This window comes from Procambarus clarkii, chromosome 59, assembly GCF_040958095.1.
Source record: "Procambarus clarkii isolate CNS0578487 chromosome 59, FALCON_Pclarkii_2.0, whole genome shotgun sequence".
In the NCBI taxonomy this organism is placed as follows: domain Eukaryota; kingdom Metazoa; phylum Arthropoda; class Malacostraca; order Decapoda; family Cambaridae; genus Procambarus; species Procambarus clarkii.
Window position 1 is genome coordinate 31,997,837 of NC_091208.1, and position 17,693 is coordinate 32,015,529.

Genomic DNA, 17,693 nt, shown 5'->3' on the forward strand with positions numbered 1-17,693 from the left:
CGGTAAAGCAGAAGCCAGCCGCCCCTCCATGTTTGAGGGCACACAGGGGCCTACCAACTCCCGACACCTCTCGGCCAAGCCGGCGCCGGACACCGTCATCTCGCAGAGAAAACCAGACAGAAACATTCAAAATCTATCAACTATCCTAGGAATAGGAATGCCAAACGGCTGTATCAAAATTCAAAATCGCGAAACAAAGTGATACGGCAGCTCCCAGGCAGAGCAGGACCTAGATTCACAAAGCTCCAACTATTTCTTTATAAGTAGGTGTGCTACGAAGGTTCGTAAGTACCGGTAAGTAAGTACGTGACTGCATGCGATTCAGAAAGCTGTACTTATGAAGTTATTAGCAACTTTCAAAAAGTCCCGCTAGATGTCACTAGTGCTTTTCGTTTGCCAATCAGAGAGCAAGCAATATTCTTCATCTTGAAGATTTAGCCAATCGCGACGCTGGCTTATCGGAACTCACCTGCCTCCTATTTACGTCAAATTTTCCTATAAAATCAGTATATTTCGAAGTAACACTACGTTTTTTCAAATTTTACAGCCAGCATCGACATTGTAGTAAACAAATATGTTACATTTGTTGTTTACCTATGTAATTCTAAGAGATATTATGTAGCTGTCCTTGTTGCTCGGAAGATGCGCTGACAATTATTGTATATATCTACCTGAATTTACCCAAGGGCCACTAACTATCTAGTGGCCTTGACGAGGACAGAAAGCCGGCGGCTTGTTAATGGTCAGGCCAATTGTCTTAATTATATTTTTTAGCTGAATTTTGGCAGTTACAGCTTCAGCGGGTAGGCGGTTCCGTGGGTTTATAACCCTCTTGGTGAATAAACATCTGTTTCAGTCCTACTTGAGAGGACATACTCTCCAACACTATATCTGTGAATGCCCTGTTATCAGTGACTTCATACCAAATGGTATGATGTACTTTGAGCGCTGTAATTGCTTCATACACTCAGGAATATTGGAAGATATTCTTGTGCTGCACCCAGATTTTGCCAGTGGAGGCTAATAGATCAGCATTAAGTATTTTGTTCTCTCCTGATTCCATGTATGACTGGCCATCCTGTGAGGTGAGGATGTTGGATGAGCTTGTAGCTGGTTTTTGATGTACACTGTGTGGTCCTTCATACAGAATAGGGAAGCAGCACATTGCTGTGTATACCTAAACATGTTAAAAAAAATACATTGTTTGAGCGGAGTCTTGTAGAAACTGGTAACAGTAATTATAATATAATGTTTCCATGATTCAGTGTTTACCTCTTGTGAAAATTGTGAAGTTGTTGTTTAGTCAGTGTTGATTTTTTTTTCTATAGAGGATGGTACTTTTTCCCTTGATTCCATGTATGCCTAATCAACCTGTGAGATGGGAGTATTAGATGAACTTATAACTAGTTTTTTATCTACACTGTGTAATCTTCCATATAGAATAGGGTAGCAACACATTACTGTGTATACTTAAGCTTCTTAATAAAAAAAACAGTAATAAATGTTTTAAATTATAGTTTGTATTATTACCAGTATTATCCGTATTAATCATGTTAACCATGGATCATTAAGATCTCATGTTAATATGTAATAGTCATATTTCTTTTGAATCCTTCATTAAATTGTGCATTATGTCTCAATTGTTCACTTCCTTGGATATACTGTATAGTACATAAAGATAGGATAAAAAAAACAAATATTTCTTTCATTATATTTTTTATTTAAATAACTGCATCAATATTTTTACAGCTGACAGGATTGGTTTTACCATACTGGTGCATTGTTTGTTAAAAAAAAAAAATGGTTGACTGTTACACACAATGGTGCTACACAGCCTTCCCGGCTTGGTGCCTTCTGTTGACTATTACTTACTTATTGTTACACAGCCAAATTGTGTAACAGGAAGAGGTCTTGGACACAGATTTGTTCCGCGCTAAATGTAGAGGAATCAGCTGATCATTCCTCAAATGAAATAAGTTGCCTCAGCTTATAAGGTAAATAAAATAAGCATTCCTCAAATAAGAAGCTGCCACACCTCACTGCCTTACTGCAACATAGCCTTCCTGGGTTGGTGCCTTCTTTTGATACTTACTTACTGTTACACACAGCTAAATTGTGTAACTGGAAGAGGTCTTGAACCCCTGCTTCCCCCTCTCTTTTTTAACAGGCCATAATAGTCCATATAGTCGGGCGCCTGACAGCTGAGTAGACAGCGCTTCAGATTCGTAGTCCTGAGGTTCCAGGTTCAATCCCCGGTGGAGGCAGACAAATGGGCAAAATGTTTCTTTCACCCTGATGCTCCTGTTACTAAGCAGTAAATAAGTACCTGGGAGTTAGACAGCTGTTTCCTGGGGATGAGTAACAAAAAGGAGACCTGGTCGAGGACCGGGCCACAGAGACGCTAAGCCCCGAAATCATCTCAAAATAACCTTAAGAAGATAAGATAGTCATAATTATAGGCCTATGTATTCAATGGTAAAAGTTCTTGAAGTTTTTACCCTTCTCCTTACCTAACATCATTTGTGCAGCATATTTTTCTTTTATGTCTCACCCAGATTTAATTTCAAAATAAAACTAAACAAAATAAGTTAAAAAATGGGTATGTATAGCTAAGGTACACCCCCTAGCTATAGTTATTGCTAGGTGAACAGAGGCATTTGGTGATAGTAAATGCTCCCACCAGCCCGGGATCATCACCTCTCATATTTCATGTTCATCAGTGTTTATTTGCTTAATAATTACTGGTATAATATCTTGCTATTATAAAACTAATTCTAATATCATTAAATACAATACAATACAATACAATACAATTTTATTTAGGTAAGGTACATACATACAATAAATATTTACAAGGATTGTTTAACTTATAGGTAGAGCTAGTACATACAATGCCTAAAGCCACTATTACGCAAAGCGTTTCGGGCATATTTACTACAGACATATACTTAAAGACATATTTACTACAAGTTTCAAGCAGAAAATTCATATATAGCTAACACGAAGGACTCTTCTTGATGAGACTAGCTAGTTAAAATGTTTGATTATAATAAAATCAATCCTCCGTGTTGTGTAGTAGAGAAAAATTGAGTTATATACAGTTTATGTAAAACTGCGAGTGGTCGAGACCACTCTTAGCTGACGGTGTTTACTTACGAAGATTTTCATACATAAATGCCTACCTGAATACCGATGTAGCCTCTAGGAAGATGCTAAGAAGAAAAACGTTCGTAAGTACATACGTAACTGCTTCGTGAATCTGGCCCTAGGTGTCCAGACGTCCACTTGTCGTCAAAGTTGAACTAGGAGTCCGACTGTGGTGTGTTGTTGATTTAGGGGCAACAATGATCGTGGGATTGGATGCGCCCCGGCGTACCCATGTAGGGTTAATCGCGAAGCCTGGAAAGGGTTAAACGCCAAACAGAATCGCGAAACGAATGATGCCAATCACTGGAAACTAATATGCCTGGCAGCAAAGAAACGCAGACAGGCAGATGATTGGGGAGCCCCAGGAGTCCCTCAGGGTGGCGAGCACCAGCCTCGCCCCACACACAGAGAACACTGGTAACAAAACGAAAAACTCGGCTCCCAACTAAAACGCAAAAGTCATCCAGAGCTCTCAGGCAGAGCAGAAGCCAGTCGCCCACCACGACTGAGGGCACACCAGGAGCTCACCAAGACCCACCAACTCCCAGCACCTCTTGGCCAAGCCGGCGCCGGATACCATCACCCCGCTGAGAGAACCAGCCAGAAACACGTCAACAACAACAACAACAAAATCTATCAACAATCCCGTGACCCAAGGCGCCAGACGTCGTACAACCGGACCGTTGATTAGGCACGCTAAACGGCAGTTGCAAAGCCAAAACGCGAAAACAGAACGTAGTCAGGCAGCTCACAGGCGGAGGTGATGTCCAGACGTCCGCTCGTCGTCAAGGTTGAATCAGGACTCCTTGACTGTGGTGTGTTGTTGATTTAGGAACAACGACGATCATGGGATCGGATGCTCCCTGGCGTACCCGTTAAGGGTTAATTGCGAAGCCCGGAAAGTTGAAACACCAAGCCTAATCGCGAAATTAGTGACGCCAATCACTGGAAACTATTATGCCATGCGGCCAACAAACACAGACAGGCAGATGATTGGGGAGCCCCAGGAGTCCCTCAGGGTGACGAGCACCGGCCCCGCCCCAGGAGTCCCTCAGGGTGACGTGCACCGGCCCCGCCCCAGGAGTCCCTCAGGGTGACGTGCACCGGCCCCGCCCCAGGAGTCCCTCAGGGTGACGTGCACCGGCCCCGCCCCAGGAGTCCCTCAGGGTGACGAGCACCGGCCCCGCCCCGGGAGTCCCTCAGGGTGACGTGCACCGGCCCCGCCCCAGGAGTCCCTCAGGGTGACGTGCACCGGCCCCGCCCCAGGAGTCCCTCAGGGTGACGAGCACCGGCCCCGCCCTGGGAGTCCCTCAGGGTGACGTGCACCGGCCCCGCCCCAGGAGTCCCTCAGGGTGACGTGCACCGGCCCCGCCCCACACAGAGAACACAGGGGAGCAAAACCAAAATCTCGGCCTCCAACTAAAACGCAAAAGTCATCCAGTGTCCCCCGGCAGACCAGAAGCCAGCCGCCCTCCACGTCTGAGGGCACACCAGGAACACCCCCGGCAGACCAGAAGCCAGCCGCCCACCACGTCTGAGGGCACACCAGGAGCACCCCCGGCAGACCAGGAGCCAGCCGCCCACCACGTCTGAGGGCACACCAGGAGCACCCCCGGCAGACCAGAAGCCAGCCACCCACCACGTCTGAGGGCACACCAGGAGCACCCCAAAAAACCCGCAACCCGTTCTCGCACTTGCTTTTAGCCAATATCTTGTTAATGAATAAGTGCATATGTGACATACTAATTTATTGTGAATATTTGAGTTTACTTTGAAAAGCTGAATAGAAAACCACAACCTAATCTAACCTTCTTAGTATGTTAAGATATTACAATTAGTACTGTACCTATACTTATAATGATTTTACAGTTTTATAAAAATAATAAACTAAAATATTTAAATAAATTGTAAAGTAACTCAGGATATTGTCAAATTTTGTATAAAATCTCTATTGTTTAATAAAACTGAGAAAAAAAGTTAGTGCCTTGAGAAAAAATATGGCTTGGAATGTCACATATATATACTTATTTATAGGCGAAATAGTGACTATAAGCAATAAGTCATATATGTGCTGTCTTGTGCGAGAGCACAAGACAGAGGTCCACAGGTGTTGTATGAACATCAGAGGTCCACACCTGTTGTGTGAGTATCAGAGGTCTACACCTGTTGTGTGAACATCAGAGGTCCACAGCTGTTGTGTGAACATCAGAGGTCCACACCTGTTGTGTGAGTATCAGAGGTCTACACCTGTTGTGTGAACATCAGAGGTCCACAGCTGTTGTGTGAACACCAGAGGTCCACAGCTGTTGTATGAACATCAGAGGTCCACAGCTGTTGTGTGAACACCAGAGGTCCACAGCTGTTGTGTGAACATCAGAGGTCCACAGCTGTTGTGTGAACATCAGAGGTCCACAGCTGTTGTGTGAACATCAGAGGTCCACAGCTGTTGTGTGAACATCAGAGGTCCACAGCTGTTGTATGAACACCAGAGGTCCACAGCTGTTGTGTGAACATCAGAGGTCCACAGCTGTTGTATGAACATCAGAGGTCCACAGCTGTTGTGTGAACATCAGAGGTCCACAGCTGTTGTGTGAACACCAGAGGTCCACAGCTGTTGTGTGAACATCAGAGGTCCACAGCTGTTGTGTGAACACCAGAGGTCCACAGCTGTTGTGTGAACATCAGAGGTCCACAGCTGTTGTGTGAACATCAGAGGTCCACAGCTGTTGTGTGAACACCAGAGGTCCACAGCTGTTGTGTGAACACCAGAGGTCCACAGCTGTTGTGTGAGCATCAGAGGTCCACCCTCCCAGCAAGTATTAGATATATTGCCGAAACAAAAGTGGACTTCTTCAAGATCCAATTAGATAAGTTCTTGTAATAAGTACCGGACCCACCGGGCTGTAGTGAATATGTGGACCTGCGGGCAGCTGCAAGCAACAGCTTGTTGGACCAAGTTATCACTAGTCGAGCCTAGCCTCAGGCCGAGCAAGGTAGTAGAAGAACTCCCGAGATCATCTGTAGGTAAGATCCAGGTAAGGAGGTTTGTGTGGTTCACTACCACCCACAGGATGGATGTGGGGTTCACTACCACCCACAGGATGGATGTGGGGTCCACTATCGGCCACAGGATAGGTGTGGGGTCCACTAACACCCACAGGATGGGTGTGGGGGTCCACTATCGGCCACAGGATGGATGTGGGGTCCATTACCACCCACAGGATGGGTGTGGGGTCCACTACCGCCCACAGAATGGGTGTAGGGTCCACTACAGCCCGCAGGATGGGTGTGAGGTCCACTATCGCCTACAGGATGGGCGTGGAGTCCACTACCGCCCACAGGATGGGTGTGGGGTCCACTATCGCCTACAGGATGGGTGTGGGGTCCACTATCGCCGACAGGATGGATGTGGGGTCCACTACCGACTACAGGATGGCTGTGTAATGCATTATAAATAAATGAACTCATACAATATTTGAAGTCACAATCTGGGTACTGGGTCATCAGATAAATTTAGTGTGGGGTCAACTTACAATATCCCAGTATAGATTAAACGCTTCCAGCCCATCAGGTTGATATTTGGCGTTCAGACATATTTCAAGACGCAATCACACTTCCTTTTTGATTCAGGACCTGACGTGTGGATCGTGATGTTAAGTCAGAACTGTCAAGTCCCATCTTTTTAAGTCAGAACTGTCAAGTCCCATCTTTTTTGTTTTTAAAATAACACTTTTACAGGAATAACGCATTATTGATGCCTTATCATATATTAACATAAATTACATAACATAAATTAGTGTAATCAGTTGTATCGACATCAATGGGCATTTGTCATGAGGAATAAATAGAGCCGTGATGACTTGCCTCATCGTAACAGTATCTTCCTCTTGGCCTCATGGCAGGTGTGAGGAGCTGGTACTGCGGTGTGTAGTGGGCACCCTCACTTTGGACACTACTGCCTGCTGCCTGCTGTTCGTATCCATGCCCACCAATATGGGCAAGTGCATCACCTATTACGCCGCCGCCGACCACAACCAGATCGTTATGGGCGAGAGTCTGGGTCTGTCCCTCTTCGTCAACGTTACCCCGGACGACTACCCAGGTGAGCCAACCCGTCCTCCTAAGGTTCCTAACGTCAAGAAAACAGTCAAATTAAAGTATCCTCTCCTAACACAACAGACTTAGCCAGAGGACCCTAAACAGACAACGGGACAGTAATGTTTTTTTTTTTTTGAGATATATACAAGAGTTGTTCCATTCTTGTAGAGCCACTAGTACGCGTAGCGTTTCGGGCAGGTCCCTGGAATACGATCCCCGCCGCGAAGAATCGTTTTTCATCCAAGTACACATTTTACTATTGAGTTAAACAGAGGCTACAGTTAAGGAATTGCGCCCAGTAAATCCTCCCCGGCCAGGATACGAACCCATGACATAGCGCTCGCGGAACGCCAGGCGAGTGTCTTACCACTACACCACGGAGACTGTAATCATCAGAAACTGTAATCTGTAGACTGTAAGAGACTGTAATCAGAAATCACTTTCACGAGCCGATTTCCGAGTTGATGTCCAAAAGGCTTGGAAAGGATGGGGAGGTGAAATTCTGGAAGAGGATTTGGGTGGGGAGAGAGGAGGCTTGAAAGTTCGGTGGCCTATCCACCATGGGTTGGCATGAGGTGTGGGTCGTTTGTTTGGTTTGTGTGAGTTAGTTTGGCTATGTGTTTTCTAGTGTTGTCGACGCATTGGCTGGAGTGGCTAGTGTGGGTGTCTGGTTTCCTTGAGCCGGTGGTGGTGGTGGCTTCAGGAGGCTGACCTTAGCAACATCAGGCTAAGTTCTGCACTGCTTGCAAAACAAAAAGGTTTTTATTGTTGGTTTTATTATTTTTTGTAATAAATCGGGTCCGGGATGAGTAGAATTATCCCGGTGGGATGAGGTCAGATGGACAGATGATTCATATTTATATTAAATAAATAACTTATCTGGGGTCTTCTGGCAGTCCGCTCAGTATTTGAGGTCTCGGGAAGGTCTGGTCGTGGATGTGTCTGATCACTTGTTATCGAAGTGATTCTTTTGGCTCTGTGCGGCCGCTCCTGGATCTCATAGTCTCTGGCTGCGTTGATTGCTTCGTGGGATTCCTCATTTTCTGGGACGTACAGGTGTTTCATGCAGTATAGCTGCTTTCTTGCCAAGTAGCTGAGCCTGGTATTTATTGGCATCATCTTGAGAGCTCTATGGATCTGGTCTATCCTTACCCTGTCCGTCAGCGACAAGCCGTCGCAGAGCGGAGTGTTTTCTTTTTTGGTCCCGTTGGATGTTCAGTGTGTTGGTCTTGCTGGAGAGGTTCCGGGGGATGTAAGGATACTCGAGGCGCGGCCTTGGAGTTGAGTAGTCTGTTGAAGTTGTACACGAGCACTGTGTTGGAACTTGAGATGGCTATGGGTTCATCCGTGATCCGTACCCCACCTTCATTTTCGATTGTGTAGGCCATACAGCTGACTGTGCTCATCTAGATCTCGTCTGGGTTAGTGTTGATACTCCATTTCCTTTCCCAGTTCGCAGTCCAGGCGAGTTCTACATTCGCTTTTCGTGTGATCGTAGCGTGTTTGGTTGCTTGGATACCTGGGTTAGAGTTTATTACGTGGGTTACTCGTCTGCGAATTGGACGATGATGGTATCCCTGTATTCCGGGTTGGGGCAGGTCATTTACGAATCTGTTGAAGAGCACCGGGTTCAGACACGTCCCTTTAGGGACTCCTGGGGCAAGATTCACGAAGCAGTTACGCAAGCACTTACAAACCTGTTCATCTTTTCTCAGCCTTTGGCGGCTTTGTTTAAAATTATTAAACAAATAATGAGCTCCAAAGCACCAGGAGGCTGTTTATAACAATTAAAACAGTTGATTGGAAAGTTTTCATGCTTGCAAAGTGTTTAATAAATATAACCAAAGCCGTCACATATTGAGGAAAGATGTACACGTTCGTAAGTGCTGCTGCCTAATGTCTCTAACATTCTGAAACCTATTTTGTTTGCTGATGATACTACCCTCATCTACTCCAACCCCAACCCACATACACTTAATGGTGTTGTTAATAATGAACTAAAAAAAGTCCACTTATGGATGTCAACCAACAAACTAACACTTAACATAGAAAAGACCTACTACATCCTATTCGGAAGCAAATCTACAAATGCAATTGAGCTTCAGATTGACAATGTAAACATTAGCAATAAAAATGATGGAAAGTTTCTTGGCATATTCCTAGACAAGAGACTCAACTTCAGTACCCACATACAACACATAACTAAGAAAGTCTCTAAAACAGTTGGTATACTCTCCAAAATCAGATATTATGTTCCTAACTCTGCTCTCATCTCTCTATATTATGCACTAATCTATCCCTATCTCAACTATGGTATCTGTGCATGGGGTTCAACCACTGCAAACCACCTCAAGTCCATCATCACAAAGCAAAAATCTGCTATCAGAATAATATCAAATTCTGCTTTCAGACAACACACAGCCCCCTTGTTTAACTCCCTAAACATGCTAAACATAATATCACTCCACAAATTCTCTTGTGTCAACTACATTTACAAAACCCTGTTCTTAAATGCAAATCCTTGTCTGAAACTCTTCTTGGACAGATGTAATAGGACCCATTATCACCACACCAGAAATAAATATCTCTTTGATATCCCCAGAGTTAAACTTAATCTGAGTAAACACTCTATGCAAATAAAGGGACCCAGTTTATGGAACTCACTCCCTACTGAATTGAAAAGCTGTCCAACTTTTACATCATTCAAAATCAATACTAAAAAGTGCCTAATTTCATCTTCATAGTTTTTCACTTTTTGCCTTAAAATTGCACTGTATCAATTGCTACCCAATCTCCCAACCTTTATGTTCCCAATTTGAACATCTTTACCATTGTGATCATTGCTGTCTTATATGTGCTGTCAATCTGCTGTATGGTGTCTATTAACCTTGTTTAAATTACTAATCAAGCTGTCAATGTAATCAATCAGAGCTTTAATATAACAATGTGCTTTATTATACCTACTTATCTCTCTTATCTCATTTTTCTCTTGTAATGTATCTTTATCATTTATTAATTCTGATTGAAATTACCTACTTAAAATTATCTGCTAGATTAAGGACCTGCCCGAAACGCTGCGCGTACTAGTGGCTTTACAAGAATGTAAATACTGTACTATCCAATGTATTCTCACAAACCCAATGTACCTTCTTGTATATATATAAATAAATAAATAAATAAATAAATAAATAAATAAATAAGTACTTGCGTAACTGGCATCGTGAATCTGGCCCCAGCTGTTGGAGAGAAAACTGCTGCCGTTTTCGTCATGAAGTAGAGGGGTGACTTGTCTGTTCTTCAGGAAGTTTCTGACCAGTCTGTGTAGGGTCCATTTTTGGGTGCTGGTAAGTCTGCTAGTTTGTACACCAGTTCTATTACGACAACTTTTGGCATTTTGTAATGCACACGATCGAAATGCGACGTTCTTTGTAGGAGACTTGTTGGAAAAAAAAAAGACATCCTTTAATAATCTTTAATACAAAATGCAGCTGTTGTTGTTCTTGTACTAACAAATTAACCCATACTAACACAAATTATTTTATTTACCCATGCCAATAATATTAAACTTGTGTCATGTTATCGGAGAAAAACCAAGAAATGATTGCCACGCCACCAGAAAATGTTCTATTAAAATATCAATAATGATTTAAAACACTAGTCTAGCGTTAGAATAAGAAAACATATTCTCTATGAATGGATAAAATAAAATAATAAATCAAATCAACGCCTTTCTCCATAAATGGGACGAACATTTAGCCGGTTTCAAATGGCGTCACTAGACCGGTGTAGGATGGAGGACGCCACTGTGAATTTATAATAATAATAATAATAATAATAATTAATAATAATAATAATTTTTATTTAGGCAAAGGTACATACATAAAGAGATTTTACAAAGTTTGTTGGCTTTATAGATAGGAGCTAGTACATACAATGCCTAAAGCCACTATTACGCAAAGCGTTTCGGGCAGATTTATATACGGGCAGATTTAAATTTCGGGCAATTTATATACGTTCCTGTGAGAACGCACCTTAAGTAGTATCGTTAATACTCTCAAAACGAGCCATTTTGTCGTTCATCTACTGCTGCAACCTCATCATTACGGGAGTTCCTCGTTACCGGTTTGCTAAATTATTTACTTGTTATTACAGGGCCTTATAATATAGGTTGTACAAACTGGCCTTGAGGCTGTCGTACATCCAAAATAGGGTAAGCCTCTCATATGAATCTAAATAATTATATAAGTCATACAATATCTCTTATTAGGATGTTATTTGCATTAGTTACATTATATACTTCTGGCAGATCTTCTGTGGCAACTTGAAGAAATTAGTAGTAACTACTTAGTGCAACACGTGAGGTACATGGTCGCCATGAACACGTGAGGTACATGGTCGCCATGAACACGTGAGGTACATGGTCGCCATGAACACGTGAGGTACATGGACGCCATGAACACGTGAGGTACATGGTCGCCATGAACACGTGATGCACATGGTCGCCATGAACACGTGATACACATGGTCGCCATGAACACGTGATGCACATGGACGCCATGAACACGTGATGCACATGGACGCCATGAACACGTGATGCACATGGTCGCCATGAACACGTGATGCACATGGACGCCATGAACACGTGAGGTACATGGACGCCATGAACACGTGACGCACATGGTCGCCATGAACACGTGATACACATGGTCGCCATGAACACGTGAGGTACATGGTCGCCATAAACACGTGATGCACATGGTCGCCATGAACACGTGACGCACTATGTTGGAGTCTCTGGTCTGGGACCTTAGTCTGCATTGTCGGGTGTCTATGGACAGCTCTCTAGCTTGGCAGGCAAATTCCATTGCAAGGTTCATTGCATGCCCGGTATCCGTTGAACCAGAGCCAACTGAACGAGTCTTCACTAGAAACTCAGTGTTTCATGGCCGTGTCATTGAGCCAGGAGTCAGGGTGACATCACACGACCATTTGGGTCAGGTCACCAAATGCCTAGATCTCAGCCAGTATATTTTCATGACGTCATAGACCTAGTTGAGTTTTGAACTGTATTGTTATTGGAGTAGGCACCTGTGCTTTCCTCCTATTGGTCCATTCGTATAGCAAACCGTTGGACACGGCAGCGCTAGCGAAGCCGCTTGGGTACGACAAGTTTCATTCTGCACCGGGACTTCACTTTGAACATACATGCATCACGCTTCAATAGCCAAATTAGTGTGAAACCTTGTTGAAACTCAGAAAAATATCTCTTCTTCACGAAAATAGGTGCAGTTTGCATGAAGGGTTTACCCTCCCGATGACTGCACCAGGACAAATGTAGGGAGACGCGTTGACGTTAAGGAAGAGAAGCAAGTCAAAAGTGTTAGATGTGACGGGTCATAGAGAGAGGAGTGGCGACGAAAACAGAGGGGGACGTTAGAGGGAGACTCCCCGCACCGTAGGGCGGGGCGACGAGGTCACGGCGGCAGCTGATCAGACGTGAACTAATACTTCTCCAGGAACTTGTATATCAGAAAGCGCAAGCAGTACGCCTCCCAAATCACCCACGTGTCATCGGGCACCCGGCCACCAGGCGGTGGCCTCGGCTGAGACATCTTATCCGGCACCCTATACACAAACTCCTTCACCCGCGATACCCAGACAGTGGACGAGCACCACGGGACCGGAAGCACCTGGGCATCCCGATAAGGGCCCAGCACCGGACCCCCACAGGGCACGACCCCAGCAGCTGGGACTAGGCTTCCCCCAGACCGGGGCAATGAAGGAGGGGGAACCGTAGGGGATGCAGGCGCGGTATCGACCCCACCACAGGGCACAGGAGCCGAGGCCCCCCGGCGCACACCTTTCCGCAACATCACGACGAGGTCCCGATCATCAGGGACAACCCCCAACTGCAGAGATCCAACAGCAGGAGACGCAGGAGGGGGGGGGCACAGGTAGCAACTTCGGAGCCCCTCACAGCACCATCATCCTCGACGGGGGCGCCAGATCGCCATACTCCCCAACCATCTCCCAAAGCACACCACGAAGTGGAGACACACTCCGAGCCCGCCGCGAACGCTTCGAGACAGGCTGCACCACACCACTCCCAGCAGGCCCCGCCGCAGGCACAACCACCATCTTCACATCCACACAGGCCACACCCGCACCGTCCGAAGAGTCCACAGAGGCCACATCATCCAGGGAAACAGCCTCAGAACACTCCCACGTCGCACGCTGCAGCGAGATGACCCACATTACCACACCTGTAACAGGTGCGCGGTTGCCCATGATACTGGCAACGGAGCGTGTAACCCAACACGGACACAGAGGACGGAACACTACTCTTCAGAGACATGGTCAGGGTGCGGGAACCGTCAAGTATCCCAGTACAGTGCCCTGCAAGTACCTTGTACCAACGAATGCTGAGCACAGTACCAAACCGTCCAAACACAGCAGTTAGGAGAGCGTCGTTAAACTGGAAGGGGGCACCACGCACCGACACATACGTCAAGGCGACGCTGAGGTTCACTACCTTAACACAACCGTCGGCATCAGGGAGAGGGTAAATACGCCCCTCACACCGCCCCAGAAACGCCTGAAATGCATCCTGATGGCGAAACTTGACCACGGCGCTGCGGTTCCCCTGCAGCAGCTGGACGCCCACCAATTCCGACAACTGCACATGGAGGTCATCCACCAGGGCAACACCAACCAACAAGTGGTCCACTGGCACCGTAAAAGCCAGACCAGCCGACGAGGTCCTCTTCAATGGAGGCCGGTAAGACCCCATGTCTCTTCAACAGGCGTACCACGCCCACCCAGGGGACAACACCCCCACAGCCGTCACAGACACCCTCCTCACACAGCCACGAGGGTGGAACTGGCGAGCGCCACGAACGACATGTCTACACCCAACAGCCGCCAACGAGCCACCCAGAAAAATATACTACGCTTGTATTCAAGTTAACTACCAATTGTTTACAGAATTGTGACCGTGTAATTTACTAGATTCTAAGTTAGTATATTTAACTATATATATGCATATATAACTATATGTATTTTTAACTAGTGACAAACTTGAAATAGAGAGAGAGAGAGAGAGAGATAACTACATGACTGCTGATCAGGAGTAATAGATTGAATGTCACTGTGATCGGGTGTAATTTATTCCATCCATGTACAAAGTAAAGGGTTGAGGTTATCAGAGTGATGAACATGGTATACAGATTGTTGCAGCTTGATTCCTGAAAGTTTTGGAATTAATCTAGACTTGCCACCCAACTGTGTTTTGTTGAGTAAAACCACCCTTGAGTATTGTGCCAGAGTCAATACACAATACTCAAGGGTGTATTCTCTCAACATATCCTTATCCATACAACATACATGTTGTATCCATACAACACACACGCCACGAGCATGTGGTGCTCGTACACAGGGCGTGCTGGTGTGCACATAATGGCGACGCGGGTGAGGTAGAATTCAATGTCCCAACACGGGCTCGTAATTTCACTATAACACTAACAGGGGGGGGGGGCATCCTCCAATGCTTGAGAAACCCTCCCCAATTCTACCTCTTGCCTAGTATCCTAGTCAAGACCACAGATGTTAGCAATAATCGATCTCAACGAGGCTGCCTGTTGCCTCGGCTGAACACATGTTCACTCCTACAGAGTTCTTTCTGAAGGCACGATCCATGATAGCGAGGTCACCGTAGGGATAAGAAAATGGATGATAACATGGCAATAACGTGGGTGGTGGCGACCTCGGCCAGGCCGCCACCACCAGCACATCTTGCTCAAACAACGCTGGTCCTAGACTCAATTTTGGCGGGCTAGGGGACGCCAAGACGCTGGCCTCCCCCTCCCATCCACCTTGTCTTGACCAATCAGAGCGAAGCCGGCAGGTCTACGAGATGCCACTTCCAATCACAGGAGTTGGCGCCCAAGCGCCTACAAGATGCTGAGTTGCCTAGTCCAATCAGGGACGTCCTTGGCCATGCAGAGCCTCATGACGTCACAGGGCAGGGAGGCCTGGGATGACGACATCCCCTAGGGCTGGGGAGGTGGCGAGCACCCCTCTTCCATTGGCCCCAGATCCAAGTACTTCCTTGTCCCTCATTCTCTTTCTCTACACACACACATTTTCTAAGTAAAATGTGTTAAAGGCTGTATTTCCTCTCACAGAGCAGTTACAGCCTCCCTTGTTGTCTTAATGAACAGCCCTAAGCTTGGGCTAGTAGGGAAATATGTGACTAGAACCGTGCGCAGCACCTGAACAGGTGAGCCCATTAGGCCCCCTTGCTCAGGTGGTGCACAGGTGTCTAGTCACAAAGGGGTGTAGGGGGGTTCCCCGGATGTTTTGGCTCATGCTGGTGCGTGGCGGAGGCAGCGTCCGGGCGCACGGGACCCTTTGATGGAGGGATATCTTGGGGGCTGGAGGGAGTCTATGTGGTTGGTATGCGGTCATGTAGGGGAGAAGAAGAGGAGAAGAATAGTAGTAGATGAATATGTATGGGTAAGCACCGTAGAGTTAATCCTTTGTGTAGAGAGATATGTAGGTTATGGCAAGGATATGCTGGGAGGGATATGTTGAGGGTCCCCCCCTACATGGCCTGGATATGTTGTGGAGGGAGGGGGGTGGAAAAACACAGTCAATGTAGCGTAATGTGGAAATAGACTTTCTGCTGTCCAAATAAATACCATTTTTGGAAATGTATGCGTGTCTACTCAATCTCCATCCATCACCCAATATTGGTGTGCAGTGCTTGTAACACACCACAGCATTAGCGCTCAGTTCTTGTAACACACAGTCAATGCAATGTAATGCGAGAAAATAAACTTTCTGCTGTCGAAATAAGTAGCATTTTTGAAAATGTGTGCAAGTCTAGACAATCTCCTATGGCCCTTACATTCTAAACACAAATAAAATATTATCACACGCTCGTAACGCGTTATATCATCATCATTACGCAACGTAACGTGGAAACTTCTTTCTGTCTGATGACCAAATAACATTTTGAAAAATGACGTCAGGTTGGTCTTAAACCATTAGGTCGGTATGGCACTGCACACAACAGTAAGCTTGTAATATCATAGCAAGACAATGTCACAGAATGTTCAAGGCTCTTATACTGAATGAGTGAAACATCAATCCGTCTCGTTAGGGTCTGACTTTCGTGTCGCTCCTTAGCGGTGAGTTTTCACTCGGCATCCTCCTTCTCTCTCATCACCGATTAGTGCTCCATCCAGTAGAAAAAAAACAGAGACTGGTGACTGTTGCCAGTTTTAGCCCTCTGTAACACATTGTAACGTAACACGGAAATCAACTTTCTGCAGTCCAAAATAACATTATGAAATGTAAAGTGAGACTTAGTCCAGCTCCATTACATCTATTATCATATATAAAAATATTACTGTCTGCCAGTTTTAGCTCTCTGTAACACAATGTAACGTAACGTGGAAATCATCTTTCTGCTGCTGTGCAAAATATACCACATGACTGAGGGAGCGAGTATTCGAGCGGTGTACCTCTCTATGTCTGTCTATCACATGACTTGGTTAATGACTACATTATCCCACACTATACCTGCTCCTGTTTCAACCCGTTCTCGCAAATTCGTCAAGTCAATATTGACTTATTAACTACGTGCATAGGTGATATACTAAACATAATAGATACCCTTAAAAAGCTTCATAGAAAACACCGACCTTACCTAACCTTGTTAGTATCTTAAGATAAGCATCTTATTGCTTCGTAATTGCAATTATTACTTAACCTATACCTATAATAGGTTAAGTAACAATTGTAATTACGAAGCTATAAGATGCTTATCTTAAGATACTAACAAGGTTAGGTAAGGTCGGTGTTTTCTATGAAGCTTTTTAAGGGTATCTATTATGTTTAGTATGTCACCTATGCACTTATTTAATAAGTCAATATTGACTTTACGAATTTGCGAGAACGGGTTGCCTGTTTACCCCTTACACTTAGTAACGTAACGTGGAAATCAACTATCTGTCTGATGTCCAAATAACATTATTGAAAATGTGAACTATGTTTAGCCATTACATCCAAACACAAATAAAATATTACCACAGGCCTGTTCAGTTCTTGTAACATATTATATCATTACATAACATAATGTAACGTGGAAATCATTTTTCTGTCTGATGACCAAATAACATTTTTGAAAAATGCTTTGTAGATTTAATTTTAAACAAAGGTGGGCCACCAGTCCACGAACTAAGAGATGAGAGTTAGGAAGACAGACTTTGTGAAATATGCACAGAAGAGTTTGGGGAGACGTGTTCACCACCTATAAATTCTAATATTTTTTTGTTAACTGTGTGATCACAACATATACCTCCTGATCTCTTGTTCTGCCTCGCACTAGTCAATAAACACAATTTTGTGTCATTTCTTGACTAAAATAGCACTCCGAAACATCT

The 17,693-nt window shown here is 45.0% G+C and overlaps 1 protein-coding gene across 1 annotated transcript in view; it reads left to right on the forward strand.

Moving 5' to 3' along the window:
• Nucleotides 1–7,061: 7,061 nt before the first annotated feature.
• Nucleotides 7,062–17,693, forward strand: part of LOC123768307 (uncharacterized) — a 131,607-nt gene continuing 120,975 nt past the window's right edge. Inside the window, exon 1 of the mRNA XM_069307198.1 lies at nucleotides 7,062–7,249. Within this exon, the coding sequence (XP_069163299.1) occupies nucleotides 7,129–7,249 (121 nt within the window). The 5' untranslated portion in view covers nucleotides 7,062–7,128. The remainder of the gene's footprint in view (nucleotides 7,250–17,693) is intronic.